Below are 17660 nucleotides of genomic sequence, written 5' to 3' on the forward strand. Positions count from 1 at the left end.
TCAAGGTCCTGAGGAGGAGATTGAGTTGTAAACACTGAATGGATCAGTATGAACTATGGATTAAGAATCTGGGATCGATTTATAGACACTGAATGGATCAGTGTAACAAATGGTTTAATATATCCTGGGATACACTGAATGGATCAGTGTAACCTACGGTTTAATAAAACCAGGGAATGAGTTATAAACACTGCAATGATTGTTGTAATCTAAAGTTAGTGCACCTAGTGCTGTTTGTGTTTGAAAATATATATTGGACTAATTTTATGCACTGTATTTGATTTCATTGAAAGTGTATGGGTTACTGTATCAGTAATGCCTTTACCTGATCATGGATAATCGCACAGATCAATAGATCAATTGTTGGGTTGCTGTGCTGTACATGAGTAACTGCTGGAACCAGGTGGTCGCGGGGTGCAGTTTTAAGTACAATCATTCAATTATTTTTTCTTTCTTTTTCCTTGGGTTGGGGAGTGTTTCGCAACCAATAGGTCTTGGTCTGGAAGTAAGTTGCCCCTGGAGGAGTTTTGTATTGTGTGCTACGTGGACAGAAACGCCGGCATCAAACCTGTTTTAGTTTTGTTTATAGGAACAGTACAATTCCTTTAGTGTGACTTTTGCATTTGAATGAGCAACAATATATAGTTCCGCATTGTTTTATTGTGGATGTAGCATAATTGCGTTGAGAACTAGTGGTTTTACCAGTGTTTATGAATTAGAGAAAACGTTTTATTCAAGATTGTGTTACTCTGGTTTGGCCTATATTTTATGATATGCAGGGTGGACCAAATTGCATTCGATTTGTTATGTTTTAGTCCATAAATACAAAAGGACGGGGTCTATTGTTTTGTATATAGTTCCGCCGAGACAAAATCTTATTGTTTTACAAAATGATATCCAAAGATTGTATATAGTTCATTTTTAAAGATATTCGTATTATTCTACAAATAAAGGAGGTCTTTCTTTGTAGATTGAACCTTTGAAACTAAATGCTTGCCTTTACTTGGAGAGAATGGATAGGGTGATAAGTAGCCAGGGTTTTAGTCTGTTCAGCTGTATCCAAGCAATATGTAGAGGTACTGAATAGATCCTTTGAAAAGTAGGGCAGTCCATTTGATTGCATTACACACACTTATCCTCTCATCTTTACACTTATCCTTTCATCTTTACACTAATGCTTTTACCTTTACACTAATCTTTTCATTCTTATTCCTTACGTTCATAATTGCATTTCCTTTCATCTTTTCACTAATTCTTTCATCTGTATACTAATCTTTTCATCTTTTCATCTATACACTCATCCTTTCATTTTTACACTAATCCTTTTATCTTATACACTAATCTTTTCATTCTTATTCCTTATGTTCATAATTGCATCTCTACACTTATCCTTTTATTATTACACGCATCCTTTCATCTTTACACTTATTCTTTTATTATTACACTCATCCTTTCATCTTTACATTTATCCTTTCATCTTTACACTAATCCTTTCATCTTCGTGGTCAGTGTTCACCCTTATATTATTGCACATATTCTTTTATCCCATTCATTATTTTATATGGACACCACCCTCTCTTCTTTTTGTTTGTTTTTAACCTTTTTGCGCTCATCCTTTCATATTTCCATTCATATTTTGATATTTTTTTTCATAACCATAAAATATGTGTAATGTAGTTTACGTACACGCACTACTTTTTTATCTTCATCCCGCCAGGTCTCCATCCATCCCTGAAAGACGGATGAGTATATATTATCTATATATTCATGGATTGAGGAATTGATTATGATGGGTTAGAAGGCCTTGCTTCCTATTGTTGTCTCTACTCTAATGGCTGGCTCCGTATAATGTCCAATACTTCATTTCTGGACAGGGAGCTAAAGAACGAGGGTGGGGTAGCAGAACCTTTAGAGTGTGGAGTAATTGCTAAGGCTTAGTGTGGTTTTTATTGTTTAAAATAGAATTACAGCTGTAAACTCCTGCCCCCTTCCTATGTGTAGATAAACATGCTTTTTTCAGGTTAGTTACGATAGTCACTGGGGACATTACTTATGCAATTGGTTTATGATGTATCAATCGGGATAAAAAGTATTTTTTAAATACATATCTGGGTATTGATGATGGTGATATCTCCGATTTGATTTAGAATATTTAAAACATTTGTCAAATTTTTTTGGGCATAATTTTGCTTCACTATTTGGATTGAAACAGATGAACAAGAAACTTGATCAGATATTCCCGATTCAGTTCAAAAAGAAACTAGATCTCTAATTGCTGGATCAAGACCTAAATTGGGTTCAAATGTAATTCGTTGAAAACAGTATTAAGTGTAGCCATTCTTCTTCTTTCTGTTCACATTTATATAGGATTTGCTATCCCACCCTCGAACTTCTATACCACAGAAAACAATAACAAAGAATTGAAGAAAGATAAAAGCTTTTTTATCCCTGTTTGTATAGTGTGTGTGTGTTTGTTTGATGGGAACCTGGGTAGAATGAAGTGTATAAGGAGCTATTCCAACCATAAAAAGCTTTAAATGCTGAGCAAAAAAAGCACATTTTTTCAATGCTGGGTATAACAAGGAGAATTGTTAGGAATACGATTTTATAAAAGGAGGTAAAAGCCAAAAAATCCGATAAAAATGTTTTAAAATCTCCTTGTTCTTTATAACCTGGCTGGCTCACGATGCATCGAGCAGTATTTTCCTTATCATAGTTTAATTCCGACCCCATGTTATCAAAATAATTAAGTTTTATCAAAAATGTATTAATTGTAAAAAAATGACCATTAAAAAATATTTTTATCCATTCTCCACTTACGCGCGCTATAACTTGATTTTTATCTATTTTATAAAAGTCATTAGTTTGGAGAAATTTAACCCTATTTAGCCTGACGTCTACTTTACTGACTGGCTGCCGGGGGGGGGGGGATATGAACCCCCCCCCCTCTATTTTCTTATTGCAGTACAAATCTATAACATTTGATACGTTTTTGGAAAGCCCTTGGGCTCTATTTCATTAATCTGTAAAAAAAAGCAAATTTGCAAAAATCCAATAATTTATTGCGAAATTTAGTAATAATGCAAAAAAATGTGCAACAAAAAAATTGCGCAAATTGCAACAAATTATACATTTTTTAAAACCAAAATGTGTATTTAAGAAAAACTGAAAATGTGAAAATTCCCTTTAAAGGCGTCTGTGCAAAAAACTGTGCAAAATTTCTTTGCAAAAATTGTGCAATATGCTTGCTTTTGCTATGGGACTATGACATGTTGAAATCCAATGACTGGAAGTAGGTCTAAATATAAATTAGGTCTGGTATAGGTAAAAAGGCAGTATGCCTGAGGACTTAGGCAGTAGGTATAAAAACCCACCTTTTAGCCTTATTTGAGGGGCATGAAAAAAAATTGAGCTTCCTAGCTTAAACACTTTTTGAGTTATCGCAAAAAACTATTGCATTGGGGGGGGGGGGGCCAAATTGCCCCCCTTCCCCAGGCCGAGTAGGGTTAAGAATATGGCTATAGTTCATAGTTTCAAAGGGTTCATAACTCTTATTCATCCATGAATGTTACTTTCTACTTCTGTCTAGTTCGCAGTGGTGGCAACATATTATAAAGGGAGTGTTCGCGAAAAATTAAAGGGGGTATAGGCTTAGTGCGATAAAAAAGCGCTTTTGATCGCTACTAATCTTACTTCTATCTGTTGCGTCTAAAAGGAGAAAATTGTTAAAGACGTCTCATACGGAATAACTTAGCGGCCATACAAATTCAGAAAATTGCAACTACGACTTAGACCGTAAAAAAATCAATTTAATTTCAAACAAATCATTCAGAATTTACAACCTATAGTCATCGATTATCTTTCGCCACATTTGTATATAGTTTATATTTTATAATATTTTTGAATTAATTTGTTTATTTCTCTTGTCGCTTGCGCAACTATCTAAGAATGCCGCACACCACTCACAATTTTCGAATTCGTTGAAAACGCTTTCTAAAAAAAGAAAATATTATAAAATATAAACTATATGCAAATGTGGCGAAAGATAATCGATAACTATAGGTTGTACTATCTGAATGATTTGTTTGATATTAAATTGATTTTTTACGGTCTAAGTAGTATGTTGCAATTTTCTCAATTTGTATGGGCGCTAAGTTATTCGGTATGAGACGTCTTTAACAATTTTCTTCTTATAGACGCAGCAGATAGAAGTAATATGAGTTGCGATCAAACGCGCTTTTTTGTCGCATTAAGCCTTTACCCCCTTTCATTTTTCGCGAACACTCCCTTTAAATGAAATGTTGCTCGCCGAAAGCTAAGGCCAGGGTTACACTTATGAAAGGAATCAATAATTCAAACTTAAAATGCTATTGTCTATCGAAAAGAAATTTATAGCAGAAAATCCTCGAAAAGTCAAGCTTATAACTTTCCGTTTGAATTGCATGGATGTCTCTCTTTTATTTTAGTTTTCAGGTATATATTTTGTTTGAAGAGCTATGAGTTAATTATTTATACGCGCGCAACTAAACGGGAGGTTTTCGTTTTTCCATCTGGATTGGGTGCAGAAAAGTAACAAAGTCAATAAGTAATCTCGCAAAAAATATTTCTCGTTTAAATTGGAAACTTAATTTGGCTTATGTTTAGTTCGTAGCGTTTTGGAAGAAATCAACATTTTTCTTAATAAATTATTTATTGATTTAAAGTAACAATCAAAATACTCGACAATATACGCAAAAATTTGCGTCAAAAATACATAATACGCATTCTAACAGCCTTTCACTTTCAGAATAGGCGTATAATTACTCATTAGATGCTCCTAAGCAAATTATGCGTCAGAGACCCAAGAAAATGCAAACATTTCAGATTATAGGTCGAAAATTTTATCACAGAATTTTTAACAAATCTTAGACCTATTATGTACATATGGTAAATCATGATGCTTTAGCGGCCGTATAGGTTGTACATTTTTAATTATATACAACAGCTGTACAATTTACTGCATGAAAGCCGTGCAATGTAATTATATCCTGTTTAACGTGTACAAGAAACTACATTACTAAATTATAAAAACGAATCAAGAAAGTACATTACAATTTTGAACAAGAAAATAGCTTTTAATGTAGCTAGAAAACGAATAAATTTTTTATTTTTTATTCCAAGATTCAACAAATCGAAGGATGTGAAGAGAAAGAGAAGAAAGCCTTAGATCAAGAATTGAAAGCATGACGAAAGGTTTAGTTAAGACCACCATGAGAATGTCATGTATGGAACATTTTAAGATTAAACGAGGTATATATTGAACTACAAGGTCTTTTCAAACCAAAAAGGAATCAAAATAACTAATAAGATTTTGGTTATATACAGTTTTAAGCTGTTTACATTTTGACCTTATGAAAGCCTTTGACTATTGAACAATTGTGCATGTTTTAACATTATGTTTGTATATACACTATACAGTTTATGTACAATAATTACAATTAATGTCTACGACTAATAATCATGTACAAAGTGTACATAAAGTTCAGATCTCCAGTTTGTACAGGGTGTCTCGTCAATACTATTAATATTATTTCAAGAGAAAATATGTGATGTAATACAGGGTAAGCTAAAAGAGAAGGGATTCAGAGGGATGTTTTTTAAAAGGCTGAATAGTGAATAAGGGTTTAATACTAGGATTTGTTGAGAGTTAAAGTGTAAATAATGGGGATGGGAGTATATTTCTTTGTTGGCTAAAAATATTAATATTAAATATTCAATTAATTCCCTCATTTTTGCATCAAATTGGTTAACACAAACAAGTTATGTAAAAAATTAGAGAAGGATTTTTAGCCGTTACATTTACATATATTTTGTATACATACATTGATTCTAATTTATTTTTAGTTGTTCATTGGTGCGCTAAATATTAGAATTTTATTCTAGACCGAAACCTCTCATCCCGAATTTAAATATAATAAGAAAAGTGTACAATCTAGAACCATTTCCCGACTAAATTCACAAAACTATTGCAATATTATTTACACATTTTGTATTTTGAAGTCGTAAGAAGAATTCTTTAAGTTGGAGGAACAAGGTTGGATCCAGGAGTAAGGTTGGATCCAGGGACAAGGTTGGATCCAGGAGTAAGATTGGATCCAGGAGTAAGGTTGGATCCAGGAGTAAGATTGGATCCAGGAGTAAGGTTGGATCCAGGGACAAGGTTGGATCCATGAATAAGGGTTGGGGGGAGTGGACTAGGAACTTTGGGGGCAGGGGAGGTAGGTGGAGAGTTTACAGGTCCTTCTTCTGCTGGTAAATTTGATTTAAATCTAAAAAAGTAAAATAATAAGATTAATATTGTTTGATAAATGAAGTTATGTTTAAAGTTAGATCTAAAGAAATATATTTATATACCTTCTATTATTTTGATTTAGGTTTGTCTTAGCATTCGAGAATGTGTTTTCAAGTCTAGTTTGTTCTAACATCTTATGCATAGGTGTAAATGCTTTCTCGCATACATCGCATTGGTTCGATCTATGATCTAGAAATAGAATAAAATAAAATTAAGTGATGCATTTAAGGAGAAACTTAAAATTTTATTTTGAGTTGATCAAATAGTAAATATTTATTTTTAGATTGTATGAAATCAATAATATGAAAATTGATGGACAAAAGATGAAATTTAAGTCAAAATATTCAACGTGCTGAAAAATGATTGAAGATTCTTAATTAATTATTTTTTTTGCTTACCACTATGATTCATAATATGAGCTATAAGAGAGCATCGACTTGTAAAATCCATTCTGCAGTGGGGACAGGGCCGGGGCTCTCCACCCTCCTCCTCATCAGAACTTGAAAAATTTTGGGATCCGTTGAATCGGAGTTTTGATAAATGCTCAGGATCTATATCCTCTCTGTCTGGAGAGTTTCCAGGAGTTGAACCTTTGTTTGAGAGATCAAGAGGAACCTCATCACTGTGTACCTCATCCTGATCTTCATCCTCATCTTCCTCATCATCGAGATCATCTTCGTTATTCTCAGACCGACTGCTCTCAGGGGTCTTGGGAGGTTCGAACATGCTTAAGGAGTGAAACGGGAAGAGAGGATTAAGCTGGGGGCTTAATCCTGTTCGGATGAGAGGATGAGGGAGAGAATGTAGACCATGCAGTGAAAAATTATTGTTTAAGAATCCTGGATGTCCAGTTGGGAACTGAAGTTGAGGAACATGCTTACCCTCTCTTCGATCCCGTGCACGCATGTTTTGAAACCAGACTTTCACAACTCTGAAAGGGTGTCTGATTTGTGCGGCAATCTCTAGCAAAATTTCTTTTTTGGGTTTCGGATTTCGTTGATAATGGGTTTTTAGGACGATTTGTTGCTCTTCTGAGATCAAGGTTCGAACTCGAACCTTTCTCTCCTCTTGTGTTCCTTCCTCACTCCCTAGGCTGTCTTCGTACTGTTCTTCTTCCGTCATCCCATTCATCTCCAGGGTCTTCTTAGTACTGTTCTGGTTAACCCCCTCTAGGACATGTTTAATCAGCTGGAAATGTTGAGGATCAGGGAAACTATCCCTGAGGCTATCCGCGACTCTAAATTCAGATTCGGTTTTAATAGTCAGAGAAGAGTCCGACTCTACAATCTTCCTATCCCTGGGCGAGTTTTCATCCATCCTTGGGGGAGATACAGGTCTCTCCTCGCACTTTGGGAAATCCAGGGTTGGTTTCAACTGTTGTCCTTCCTCCGTCTTGGATAAATCTGAACTGTTTAGCTCTGACCGAAATTGGAAAAGTCTGTGAAGTTGCTCTTGAAGGTTTAGTTCAAGGGGTGTTGCAGGGTTACGGTTTAGATGATAGTTCTGTGAAGCCCAGAGCAGAAACGGATTCTGATGCGAGGGGGGAGTAAACCTAGACAATTGAAGGGCAGCTAGATGGTCCGGGGAGGGGCTTGGGAAGGAAGGCCTAGGCTCTGGCTTGTACGCAGACCAGGCAGATGGCTGTCCTGGTTTGGTTAGATTCATCCCCTTGGTTGGCGATCCTGATGTGGGTGGAGCTCCTCTTCCCCGCCCTCCTACCAAACACTTTTTACTAGTGGTATGTGAGGAATAGGACCCGGAGTGAGAAAACCTTTTGCCGCAATGTTTGCACTCGAATGGTTTCTCTCCGGTATGAATTCTCTCATGCTCCTTCAAGTGATGCTTGAATTTGAATGCTTTCCCGCAATGACAGCATTTAAATTTTCTAAGATCTGGACCATCCTGATGGTTTGACATATGCCGGTGCAGTTTTGCCAGGGAAGGAAACTGCTTACTGCACAGAGAACAGGGCTAAAATAACAATATTGGTAAAAATGGTGAAAACATAGATCTAATGCTGAAATTGGAAAACATAGATCTAATGCTGAAATTGGAAAACATAGATCTAATGCTGAAATTGGAAAACATAAATACGATGAAAAGATTAACAAACATTAGACGAGGTAAAGTTTTTCAAATATAAAGACGAGGTAAGGTTTGATAAATATAAGAATAAATAGGATAGAACATATCTGATGAGAGGGATAAAAAGTTGGGTAAGAAGTGATATTAGATCTTAGTATATCTTGTGTGTCTTGTTAGACTAATTGAACTTGAACTGGAAAATCAACCTGTCCGACCTACAACTTTTTACCCTCGTGTCAGGAGCCTTCAGGTGGAAAATTTTGCAAATTGAATTCAAATAAATTTAGCAAAGCTAACTTTTTGAAAATAACACCTCCAACATCTTTTTAGTTTAGAAAATATAGAAAGGTAAAAAAAGCTAGATTTTGGATTGTAGTTGGTTTGATCTCATACCGTTATTATACATTTCTTTACTCCACAAACCCCTCATAAATCGTACCCTTTTCTTATGTGATTTTAAAACTTTTTTATCCATTTGTTAAAAATGATGATTTAAAGAATTGATAAGGATTTTTAATTGAACACATTTTTACTATAAACCTCGTAACCTTACATTTGTGCACACTTCTTCGACCGATTCAAGAAACCTCAGTTATGAAATCAAAATTTACGAATTATGAGAAAAGGAATTGCGTCTTTGCCATAAACTCAAATTTTATAATCCCTATATCTGTGCAATCTGATGGTGTAAACATTTTATTATTTCAAACTTAGATTATTTGATGTAACAAAATTCATAAGTTTGTGTTAAAGACTCCATTCATTTTGGAATTTTGTGAATTTGTCAAAAATATTATGTAAGAATAAATCCATTTTTATCTTTCATGTTTCAGTAAAAGGCCAAAAGAGGGAATGGAGTGTATTTAAATAACACCTTTATATAAAATAAAATGATCAGTGTCCGAATTTAATGAATTTAAGCCGCGTCTCAAATCACCCAAAAACCGGTTTCAATTGAACGTCGGCTTAAATCTTGAAAACAATTTTAAGTGGAACCAACCATATTTGAGCCGCAGTTCAGATTTAAGCCGCCGCACAAATTCTTAAAATCCAGCCTCTGGGTACACACATGATCAAAACTTGAGTAAGGACGGTTATATTAGTATTATTATCAAATCAACTATGTCCTCGTATAACGTATATATAGTATTCAAAACAAAACTGTTAAGTTTCAATGAACTTCTATCCCAACCCTCCCTGAAAGAAGGATGAATAGAAGGACCTCCCCCCCCCTGTAAGAAGGATGAATAGAAGGATGACCATAAATCCTGAATAAAGTGTAGAGAAGTGAACCTGTCAGGGTATATTGAGGTACTCCAGATATACATGAAAATACTTTTAAACACGTGAAAAATAAATAATTTTCATCTAAAACCCCAAAGCCTAGAAAATTCTAATCATTTTGTCATGCAACGACATTTCTGAAATTCTACCAACCACAAATTGAGATAATTTTTTATCATTGGATTTTTGCTTTAATACTTACAATATGAACATTCTCTGGATGCACTCTCGCCATGTGAGATTCTAGCTCCGCCATTGAAGAGAATGCTTTTTTGCAGTTACAAGTTATGTAGGCGTGTCCGGGCAGACGAGGGGGCGGACCTATTCCAGGCGCGTTGGGCATACAGCGTAGGGGAAGGGAGGTGGGGCACATTAAACTGGGTGAGAGTGGGCCTGCCTTGCTTCCATACAGGAGACCTGAAATAAAAATATATCTTGAGGTTCCGTGATTTTCGTTATTAATATTTTACAGAGAAAAAGTAATAATTTTCCCTTCTTGAGAAATTTTTGGCATGGTTTGTTGCATGTCAGAAAAAAATTGTTGCGTCTATATATATATATATATATACTTATAGATCTCTGATCTACGCAGGGGTAATTGCTACGTATAGTCTAGCTGCAGAGAATTTGTACTGCGTGGAGTCTATCTTAAAGTTAACAAGAATTAAAGCCAGGATATGGGTATTCAGGCAATTGAGATATACTGAGAGAAAGGGGGGAAAGGGGACTGGGAATGGGAGACAACAAATTGGGAAATGGGGAAGAGAGAGGTCATGTTAGTGAGTTAGTAAGAATGGGGTATGATTGGGGAGGGAGTTTGATTGATGAGGGAAGGGGGAGGGGGGGGGGGATGATTGAGAAGGGATGAACGAATAGATTATCTATTACTAAAGAGGTATAAACAATATAAACAATTGTCAGTATATTCCCACGAGAAAACAGTTTATTTATTCTTCCAACTTCTAATAAATACTATACTATAGCTTAATCTAAATGGATATATAAAATTATTTTTAGTGTGTTGAGGAGGAAAAAATATTCTTATTTCTACATTAAAACCGTGCAAAGTTTCAACAAAAATAAGAATGAAAAAAAAGTTACACCAAAATGATTAAATGGATTTTTTAAAAGTCTGATAGCAAACTAGAAACGTCAATGAACCCTTATCTTTTATCATTATAGAGCTCCCTTGCCCTGTTTTGAACTATGGGGCCATTTTGGGGCTCTCTCTTGGTCATTTTGGGGCCCCTAATCCTTTAGTGTGTTTATTAACGGTTTAAGAAGAGGTGTAATGTTTATTCAGTTCTTCATATAATGAAAATCATTGCCCTCCCCCCCTCTTTCAGTTAAATGTGATAAGAAAGATTGTTTAATTAAAGTCTCTCTTTGGTTATGAAGCTATTTTGTACAAATTTCTGAATTGCTTATTCTTTCTTTAACAATTAATTATGACACTCATAAGCGAAATGATTATCAAATCCAAGCATTTCAAAAAGTACAGCCCGTATATTTTAAAGAAACATTTAACAGAGCTTTTAATTAAAATCTTAATTTAAAACAACCTTGAAAACTCATCATAACCTCGGATACAAACATATTTGATTTTTAGATAAACGTTTTTGTCTTAATCAAAGCTTGCCAAATTAAAATCAATTTTTCAGTTTTAATTCAAAATTACGATTAATATATTTTGAATCTAAAATTCATAAAAATAAATATAATTTACCTTGTTTTATTTGTTATTCATAAAACGAAACTGTTTATTTTTCATGCTTTTAAGTTTGTGTTTTGAAGCACGTGATTGAAGTATAAAATTGTTAAATGAACCCTGCTGTAATAAATACAAACCATTACAATGCAAAATAGATTCTTCTCTATAGGAACCTCAAACCATTAAAGGTATAAAGATAGATTTTTCAATATTGAAAAACATCAATAATGTTTATTTTTAACTGCGCAACACCCTTTGTCCTTTATAGATTCCTAGAATTAGATGTATATCTGAAGGTTTAATAAACTGCTTTAAATCTGTAATATTTATAAATTTGAAGCAAAATAAATCATTTTTGGACTTTGCACCTTCCTTCACTTCTCATCAAGAAGAATAAATTCTGAGCTTGTCAAAAGTTGAAATTATGAAAAGGAATGAATGTATTATAAACATGTGCATTAGACAGTAGTCACATATATATCTTAAATTAAATCCAAATAAAAAAGTTAGCGCAGAGATACCATGACCCCCTCCCATAATTTCCATCTCCCCAGTTTCCGTAGGTTTGGAGGATTTTATATTCCCGATCCTTGCTCCGTGTATGAATGTATACCTATATACCGAGGTTTAACAAACATCCTCCGATCCAGAGTAAATTCCGAGATATCAACCTGAGCCAGGGATATACCTGAAGGTCCGGTACAGTCCGGGGGGATACAGCCAATCACGGAGCAATACCAATTCTCCAGGTAAGTTCGAGCCAGCCAATCAGAAACCAGATTTACGGGCAGGTATGGTTCAATAGACCAATGAGAGGATCGGATTCCAAGCAGGTATGGTTTAATTGACCAATCCCGCAAGAAGTTAAGCCTTAATTAATTGTTGTCTCGGACAGGGTATGCTTCATTGACCAATGACAAATGTGGCTCACCGGTTTATTGCTGAATCAAGTGGAGTTTCCCACCAAAACAAAAACCAAATTTGAAATCGGTCTCAATAAAAAATCTTTTATTACTTTACAATCGACAAGAAGAAACGTAAAATAGGAGAAAAGAGGGGTCGTGTTGGTCAGTGCATTGAGCTCTAGTAGCAGCACTCCCTCCGGAAGGGGGGGGGGGAGCAAGGGAGGGTTTCCAAGATTTTATGGGTTTACAAGCTAATTGGCTTGGAAGGTATCTATATACCTAGGTCAGGACGGGAGCAAGGTTTAATGATAGAAGATCGAATTTCAAACTTCCGTTGTATGGTGTCCTAGTGCAGGATACAGGATATACCTAGATACCAGGGGGTGACGGAAGGGGGGTTCAAAAAAAGAAATTTATGAGAAGAATTTAAGAGAAAAGCAGAAAAAAAATTACTGAATACGAATTGAAAAAAGAAGGATAGGAACAGGAAGAAGATGGGTAACGGAATTGATGACAGGAAATTAACAAACCCAAAAAATGAAATAGATGAAAAGAAAAGAAGGACAGGAGGAAAACATAGATGATAAAGACATGACAGGAAAGTAGGAAATCCAAGATACTGATGTAAAGAACATGAAAGCGAGGTAATAGATAACAAATATACTGGAAAAGTGATATATTAAAAATCGAAAGAACCAAGAAATACAACCCATAACATCATGATGAAGAAAAAGGTCAGAATAAGAAAATGATGAAAGCTTGTTACATATTACTCAATTCTAGAAATTTCCTAGCTAAAGCCCACCATAATTCATCCTCTTATTTATTATAACCCCTCTCTCCCCTTCCGTTTCTCTGTTCACTCATTATCCCCTGTAACCCTTCTCTGCCCTAGTATCGGATAGATTTCAATGATAAGATCTCTAGCTGCTGTCTGTATCAGAATAGAGTATACTTTTCAACCAACAGTCATATATTTCTCTAAACTGGGTCTGCTTTGTTAGTTCATCAGTCAAACTCTACAAACTCAAAAGTTTAAGATTTCTCACACACAAAAAAAGTATCTAATTTTATTTAAACTGCCCCCCCCCCCCCCAACTTCCCCTGTAAACATTGAATAAATGCTACTGCGAGTGCGTTGTATGATATAATAATCCGGACTAATTAGCCCTTGATAACAATCATAGCTTACGTTACAACCACATATGCTCTTTTACCAGCCATGGGGGGGGGGAGGTCTGTCGGAGTGGTGAGGGTTAACAAAAAACTAATTTTGACGAAAGCGCTCACCAATTATTGGGAGAAAAAAACGTCTTGAATGTATTTAAGTCAGTTTTCTTTTTGTGTGCAAGAAGTAAGGACAAATCATAAGTTCATAACCTAAGCTACGTTAAGTTGAAAATCAAAATACTAAATAAATTTTCAAAAATCGATTTTGTAGATATCTATGCAGTGTACTGTTAGGCTCAAATTTATGTCTCTGAATAAATAAATGTTTACTGAGGAAAATAATTTATATAAAAACTCTTAAGAACACCTCTCTGTATCCTGAACCCTGTTCTTTCCTGTTCCTCACTCTACTTTGTATATTATATACTCTGTTTCTCTCTGTGTCCTCTAATTTATATCTCACTGTATGCTCTTTTCTGTATCTCCCTGTATCCTCTACCCTGTATCTTCATGTATCTCCTTGAATTCTGTACCCTGTACCATGTATCTCCCTGTACCTTGTGCAATATGTCTACCTGTATCCTGTACCCTGTATATCCCTGTACCCTGCGCCCTATGTCTCCCTGTAATCATGTACCCTGTGTTTCCCTGTATCCTCTACCCTGTACAATGTATCCTGTACCCTGTGTCTCCCTGTCTCCTCTACCCTGTACAATGTATCCTGTACCCTGTGTAAGCCTGTATCCTCTACCCTGTACAATGTATCCTGTACCCTGTGTCTCCCTGTATCCTGAGTAAAGAAAACAAAGTTGTTGTTCCAACTAATAGCTCCAGGTGAACCTTCAACAACTAGAAAGATTTCACTAAATGAAGAAAGATTCAAGAGAAAGTAAAATCAACATTGGAAAGTTTTAATATTTTTCTTCATCCATAATTAAAACTTTGAAAAGCTTTGTCAGGATTATCCATGGTGGGTTAATTAGGTGAGCGTATAGTGATGAAAGGAATTTTAATATAAAAAAGAAAACGAAAAAATTTAATCATAATATAGTATGTGTTTATAGTACTTTAAGGTACTGTACAAAATTGTCGAAAACATAAACGTACGTATCGGCAATGTCAAATTATTTCAAAACGTTGTCCAAACTAACTTTTATCTTTAGTACTGCCTGTGACAGCCTTATCCTAAATATTTGTTCACACAAAAATTCACAAGAATCTTGATTTTTCAAATTCTTAAAACTACAGAAATTTAAATCTTTCAGTGTTTAGAGAGGAAAAACTCTGTTATATCTAAAAGCCGTTCCCCCTTTTTTTGAATTATCAAACTTAACTTTGCACCGATCTAAATCATATATTGTTTTGTGATTATTAAAAACTGATATCCAATATATTGACCCAAAAATATCCTTGATAATTTTAAATTTTTTACTGTGTAAACTAACCTTTTCTAATTTTGCAAGTGGACATTTTAAAAAATATTACTAAAACTGAATCAGAACTATTTACGTTAATTAAGAGCTAAGTAAAGTGTCAGGCCATCAACCATTGTTATTCCAAAACCAGTTCTTTTGTCGACGCAAACAACAAAAAGATTAATTTTCTCATAATGATTATCCATGTTGTTCTAAAGCATAATGATTATCCATGTTGTTCTAAAGCATAATGATTATCCATGTTGTTCTAAAGCATAAATAATTTTTTTTCTCCGGCGTTGCAAAAAGTTCAAACCAACCTTGTTTAGTATCCTCCTCCTGATCTTGATGAAGCTGGCTCCTCTGTAGATTAAGGCCCCAGATCTTCCCCATCATGTGGTTAAAGACAGGAGGAAGGCCTGCCATGTTTAGGTAGGTAGGGTGGGGCAGAGACCTGGGAACGCCCTCTGACAGTGATTCAAGCATTCTTAGATCACTTTTTCATGTCCAGAAAATGTGAATGATTTTTTTTATTTTCTCCTGTGAACAAACTGGTTTTTTAGTGTTTATGTTAATGTTGGATAATTAAGGCTACGATTATTTTTTGAAATGTTCAAAGTACTCCCGGAGTGATGATAAGAGATGGGAACTCCGATTGAGCGGAGATGATGTCCCGGAGGTACTAATGAGTCTCCGTCCTGTAGACTGAGCGTCCCACTTGTTACTGAATGAGACTAAATCTCTGGGTTCAGGTCTCTAGGGCCAGGTTTTCAGGAGGTTTGCGGCCCCTTCCCTCCTCCGGCAGGAGTCGTGAAGGGTCGGAAACCTACCTCCGAACCTGGGCAGGAGCGCACCCAAACCTGGAGGGGCAGGTTGCTTCGTGAGTGCCTGCCGGCCCGGCCTGGATTAAGCTCCGCCCCTCAACTATCTATCTATCTATTCTCCATTGATCACCCAACCTCCGTGGACCAGTTTGATAACGTCTAATATAGAAAACTTGAAAAATATTTGGAACAAATGTTTCTAATTCTGAAAACTAATGCTAAAGAATAAATGAGGTTCAGAAGTTACTCCGGGTAGGCTGGAGAGCACAAAGAGCTAGACCGCGACACATGAAGGATATTACGAGAGAAATAAAAAGTATGAAACGACTAGAACTAGAGAACTAGAGAAGTACTGGTGCATTTCTAGCCAATTCCAGGCCTCTGCACCAGGCAATATATAGCAAGCAAGCATACCAGACCAGGGCTCCATCTTAAAGGAAGAGTTGGCAAAGAATCAATTTTAAGGCCAATATTTTCAGTCTTAAGAAAGGATTCTCAAAAGTTTGGAGACACAATGCATTAATGCAAAAAAACGTTGCTAGTTTTACCTGTTTTTTTTTACACATAAAAATGTATGAAAACTTTAAGTGACTGATTTAATTACTATGCAATGATATTCCGTAGGTAATAAAGCGCTATTTTTAAATCTACCTAAATATTTATTATAAAGTCAGTATTAATAAATTACTTTAAAATGTAAATGGTAAAACCCATTGTAAAAGCAAGAGGCGCTGCATAGAGAATGAGGGGGGGATGCAAGTTTGGGTTATATAATATTTTAAGAAAAAAATACAGGCTCTAAAAGCTTGAAAAGGCATGCCGTGTGAAAACCTTTTGTAGAGCTTTCCTCACTTGGTTTAATTGTAAGATTTTGCCCAAAAAAAGGATTGATATCTTATATTAAGACTACATCAAAATAAAAAAGAAAAGAAAATTCAAACAAAGATTACTCTTTATATTAGTTTTTTGCTGAGTAATTTAAGCAAATAAAATATAAAACTACAACCCTTTTCAGTGTGCAAAGGCATACTAATCCCTTCTATTTACATATTCTTTCATCTTTAAAATGATTTGTCATTGAGACAACTTTCTAAATAAAAAAGATGATGATTGAAAAATGATCAAAGTAAAGTTTGAATAACCTCAAACAGAATAAAAACCTGAAAATTGACATATTATCATGCCAAACGTTTTTATCATGTTGATGCCATAAACTCTACAGTGTATAGGTTATCAGTTGCTACATATGGCCGGAGTAAATATATAAATAAATATATATATATATATCTTCCTATTTACTCTAGCTCGTGTTCGAATATGAATTTAGATATGTAATATCGAATAAAGTTAAAACACATGTGACTACTGTCACATTCTGCACCAAAAATAAAAAGTATTCACCAGTAAAAAAAAATTTTGCAAGGAGATCATAGTTTAGCTGTAGTTAATTTGTAACAATTAATGACTGCGTCCGTTATTCATGTTAAAGTATTTTTGAAACCCCGTACAAACACTTTAAATAAAGATATCTAAAGCTTTACTTGTCATTTTTATGAAGACTTCAAGATTTTAAAGAATACGAATATTGTTTTAAATTTAACACTTCTCCACCCCCCCCTTCACCAACACACATGTTTATAATTCTACGAAATATTTTTAATTGTTAACTAGTATTCATTAAAATTAATAAGTGACAACTTTTTTTTATGCATTTAAAATTAAAAACAAAACAGTTTTTTTGCTTTTTTTAATGAAACATATCTACCATGTGTTAATTAGAAAAAAAATTGGTTTGTCATCCTTGATCAGACAAAAGTTTAGGTAACAAATGGAAATTACGTCTTCAGTGTAAATTAGGCAGAAAAAGACATTAAAATTAGTTAGTTTTTTATTATTAGATAATTAGTTGTTTTTAACAATTAAGTATAAAAACTA

General features: G+C 34.7%; 1 protein-coding gene across 1 annotated transcript; it reads right to left on the minus strand.

Moving 5' to 3' along the window:
* Nucleotides 1-5737: 5737 nt before the first annotated feature.
* Nucleotides 5738-16060, minus strand: LOC111700176 (zinc finger E-box-binding homeobox protein zag-1). The gene is made up of 5 exons (XM_023471009.1): nt 15222-16060; nt 9903-10117; nt 6730-8302; nt 6394-6520; nt 5738-6308 (listed from the first exon to the last, which is right to left on the minus strand). The coding sequence occupies exons 1-5, from the start codon at nt 15385-15387 to the stop codon at nt 6056-6058; spliced, it is 2334 nt and encodes a 777-aa protein (XP_023326777.1). The 5' UTR covers nt 15388-16060; the 3' UTR covers nt 5738-6055.
* Between the last annotated feature and the right edge of the window lie 1600 nt (nt 16061-17660).

Source organism: Eurytemora carolleeae, unplaced genomic scaffold, assembly GCF_000591075.1.
Source record: "Eurytemora carolleeae unplaced genomic scaffold, Eaff_2.0 scaffold379, whole genome shotgun sequence".
Classification (NCBI taxonomy): Eukaryota; Metazoa; Arthropoda; class Copepoda; order Calanoida; family Temoridae; genus Eurytemora; species Eurytemora carolleeae.

Coding starts and splice junctions, on each gene's coding strand:
- LOC111700176 (XM_023471009.1), bottom strand. CDS start 15,387: ATGCTTGAATCACTGTCAGAGGGCGTTCCCAGGTCTCTGCCCCACCCT. Junction 8,303..9,902: donor ATCCAGAGAATGTTCATATT/GTAAGTATTAAA, acceptor TTGTTATTTTAG/CCCTGTTCTCTGTGCAGTAA. Junction 6,521..6,729: donor TCATATTATGAATCATAGTG/GTAAGCAAAAAA, acceptor TTCTATTTCTAG/ATCATAGATCGAACCAATGC.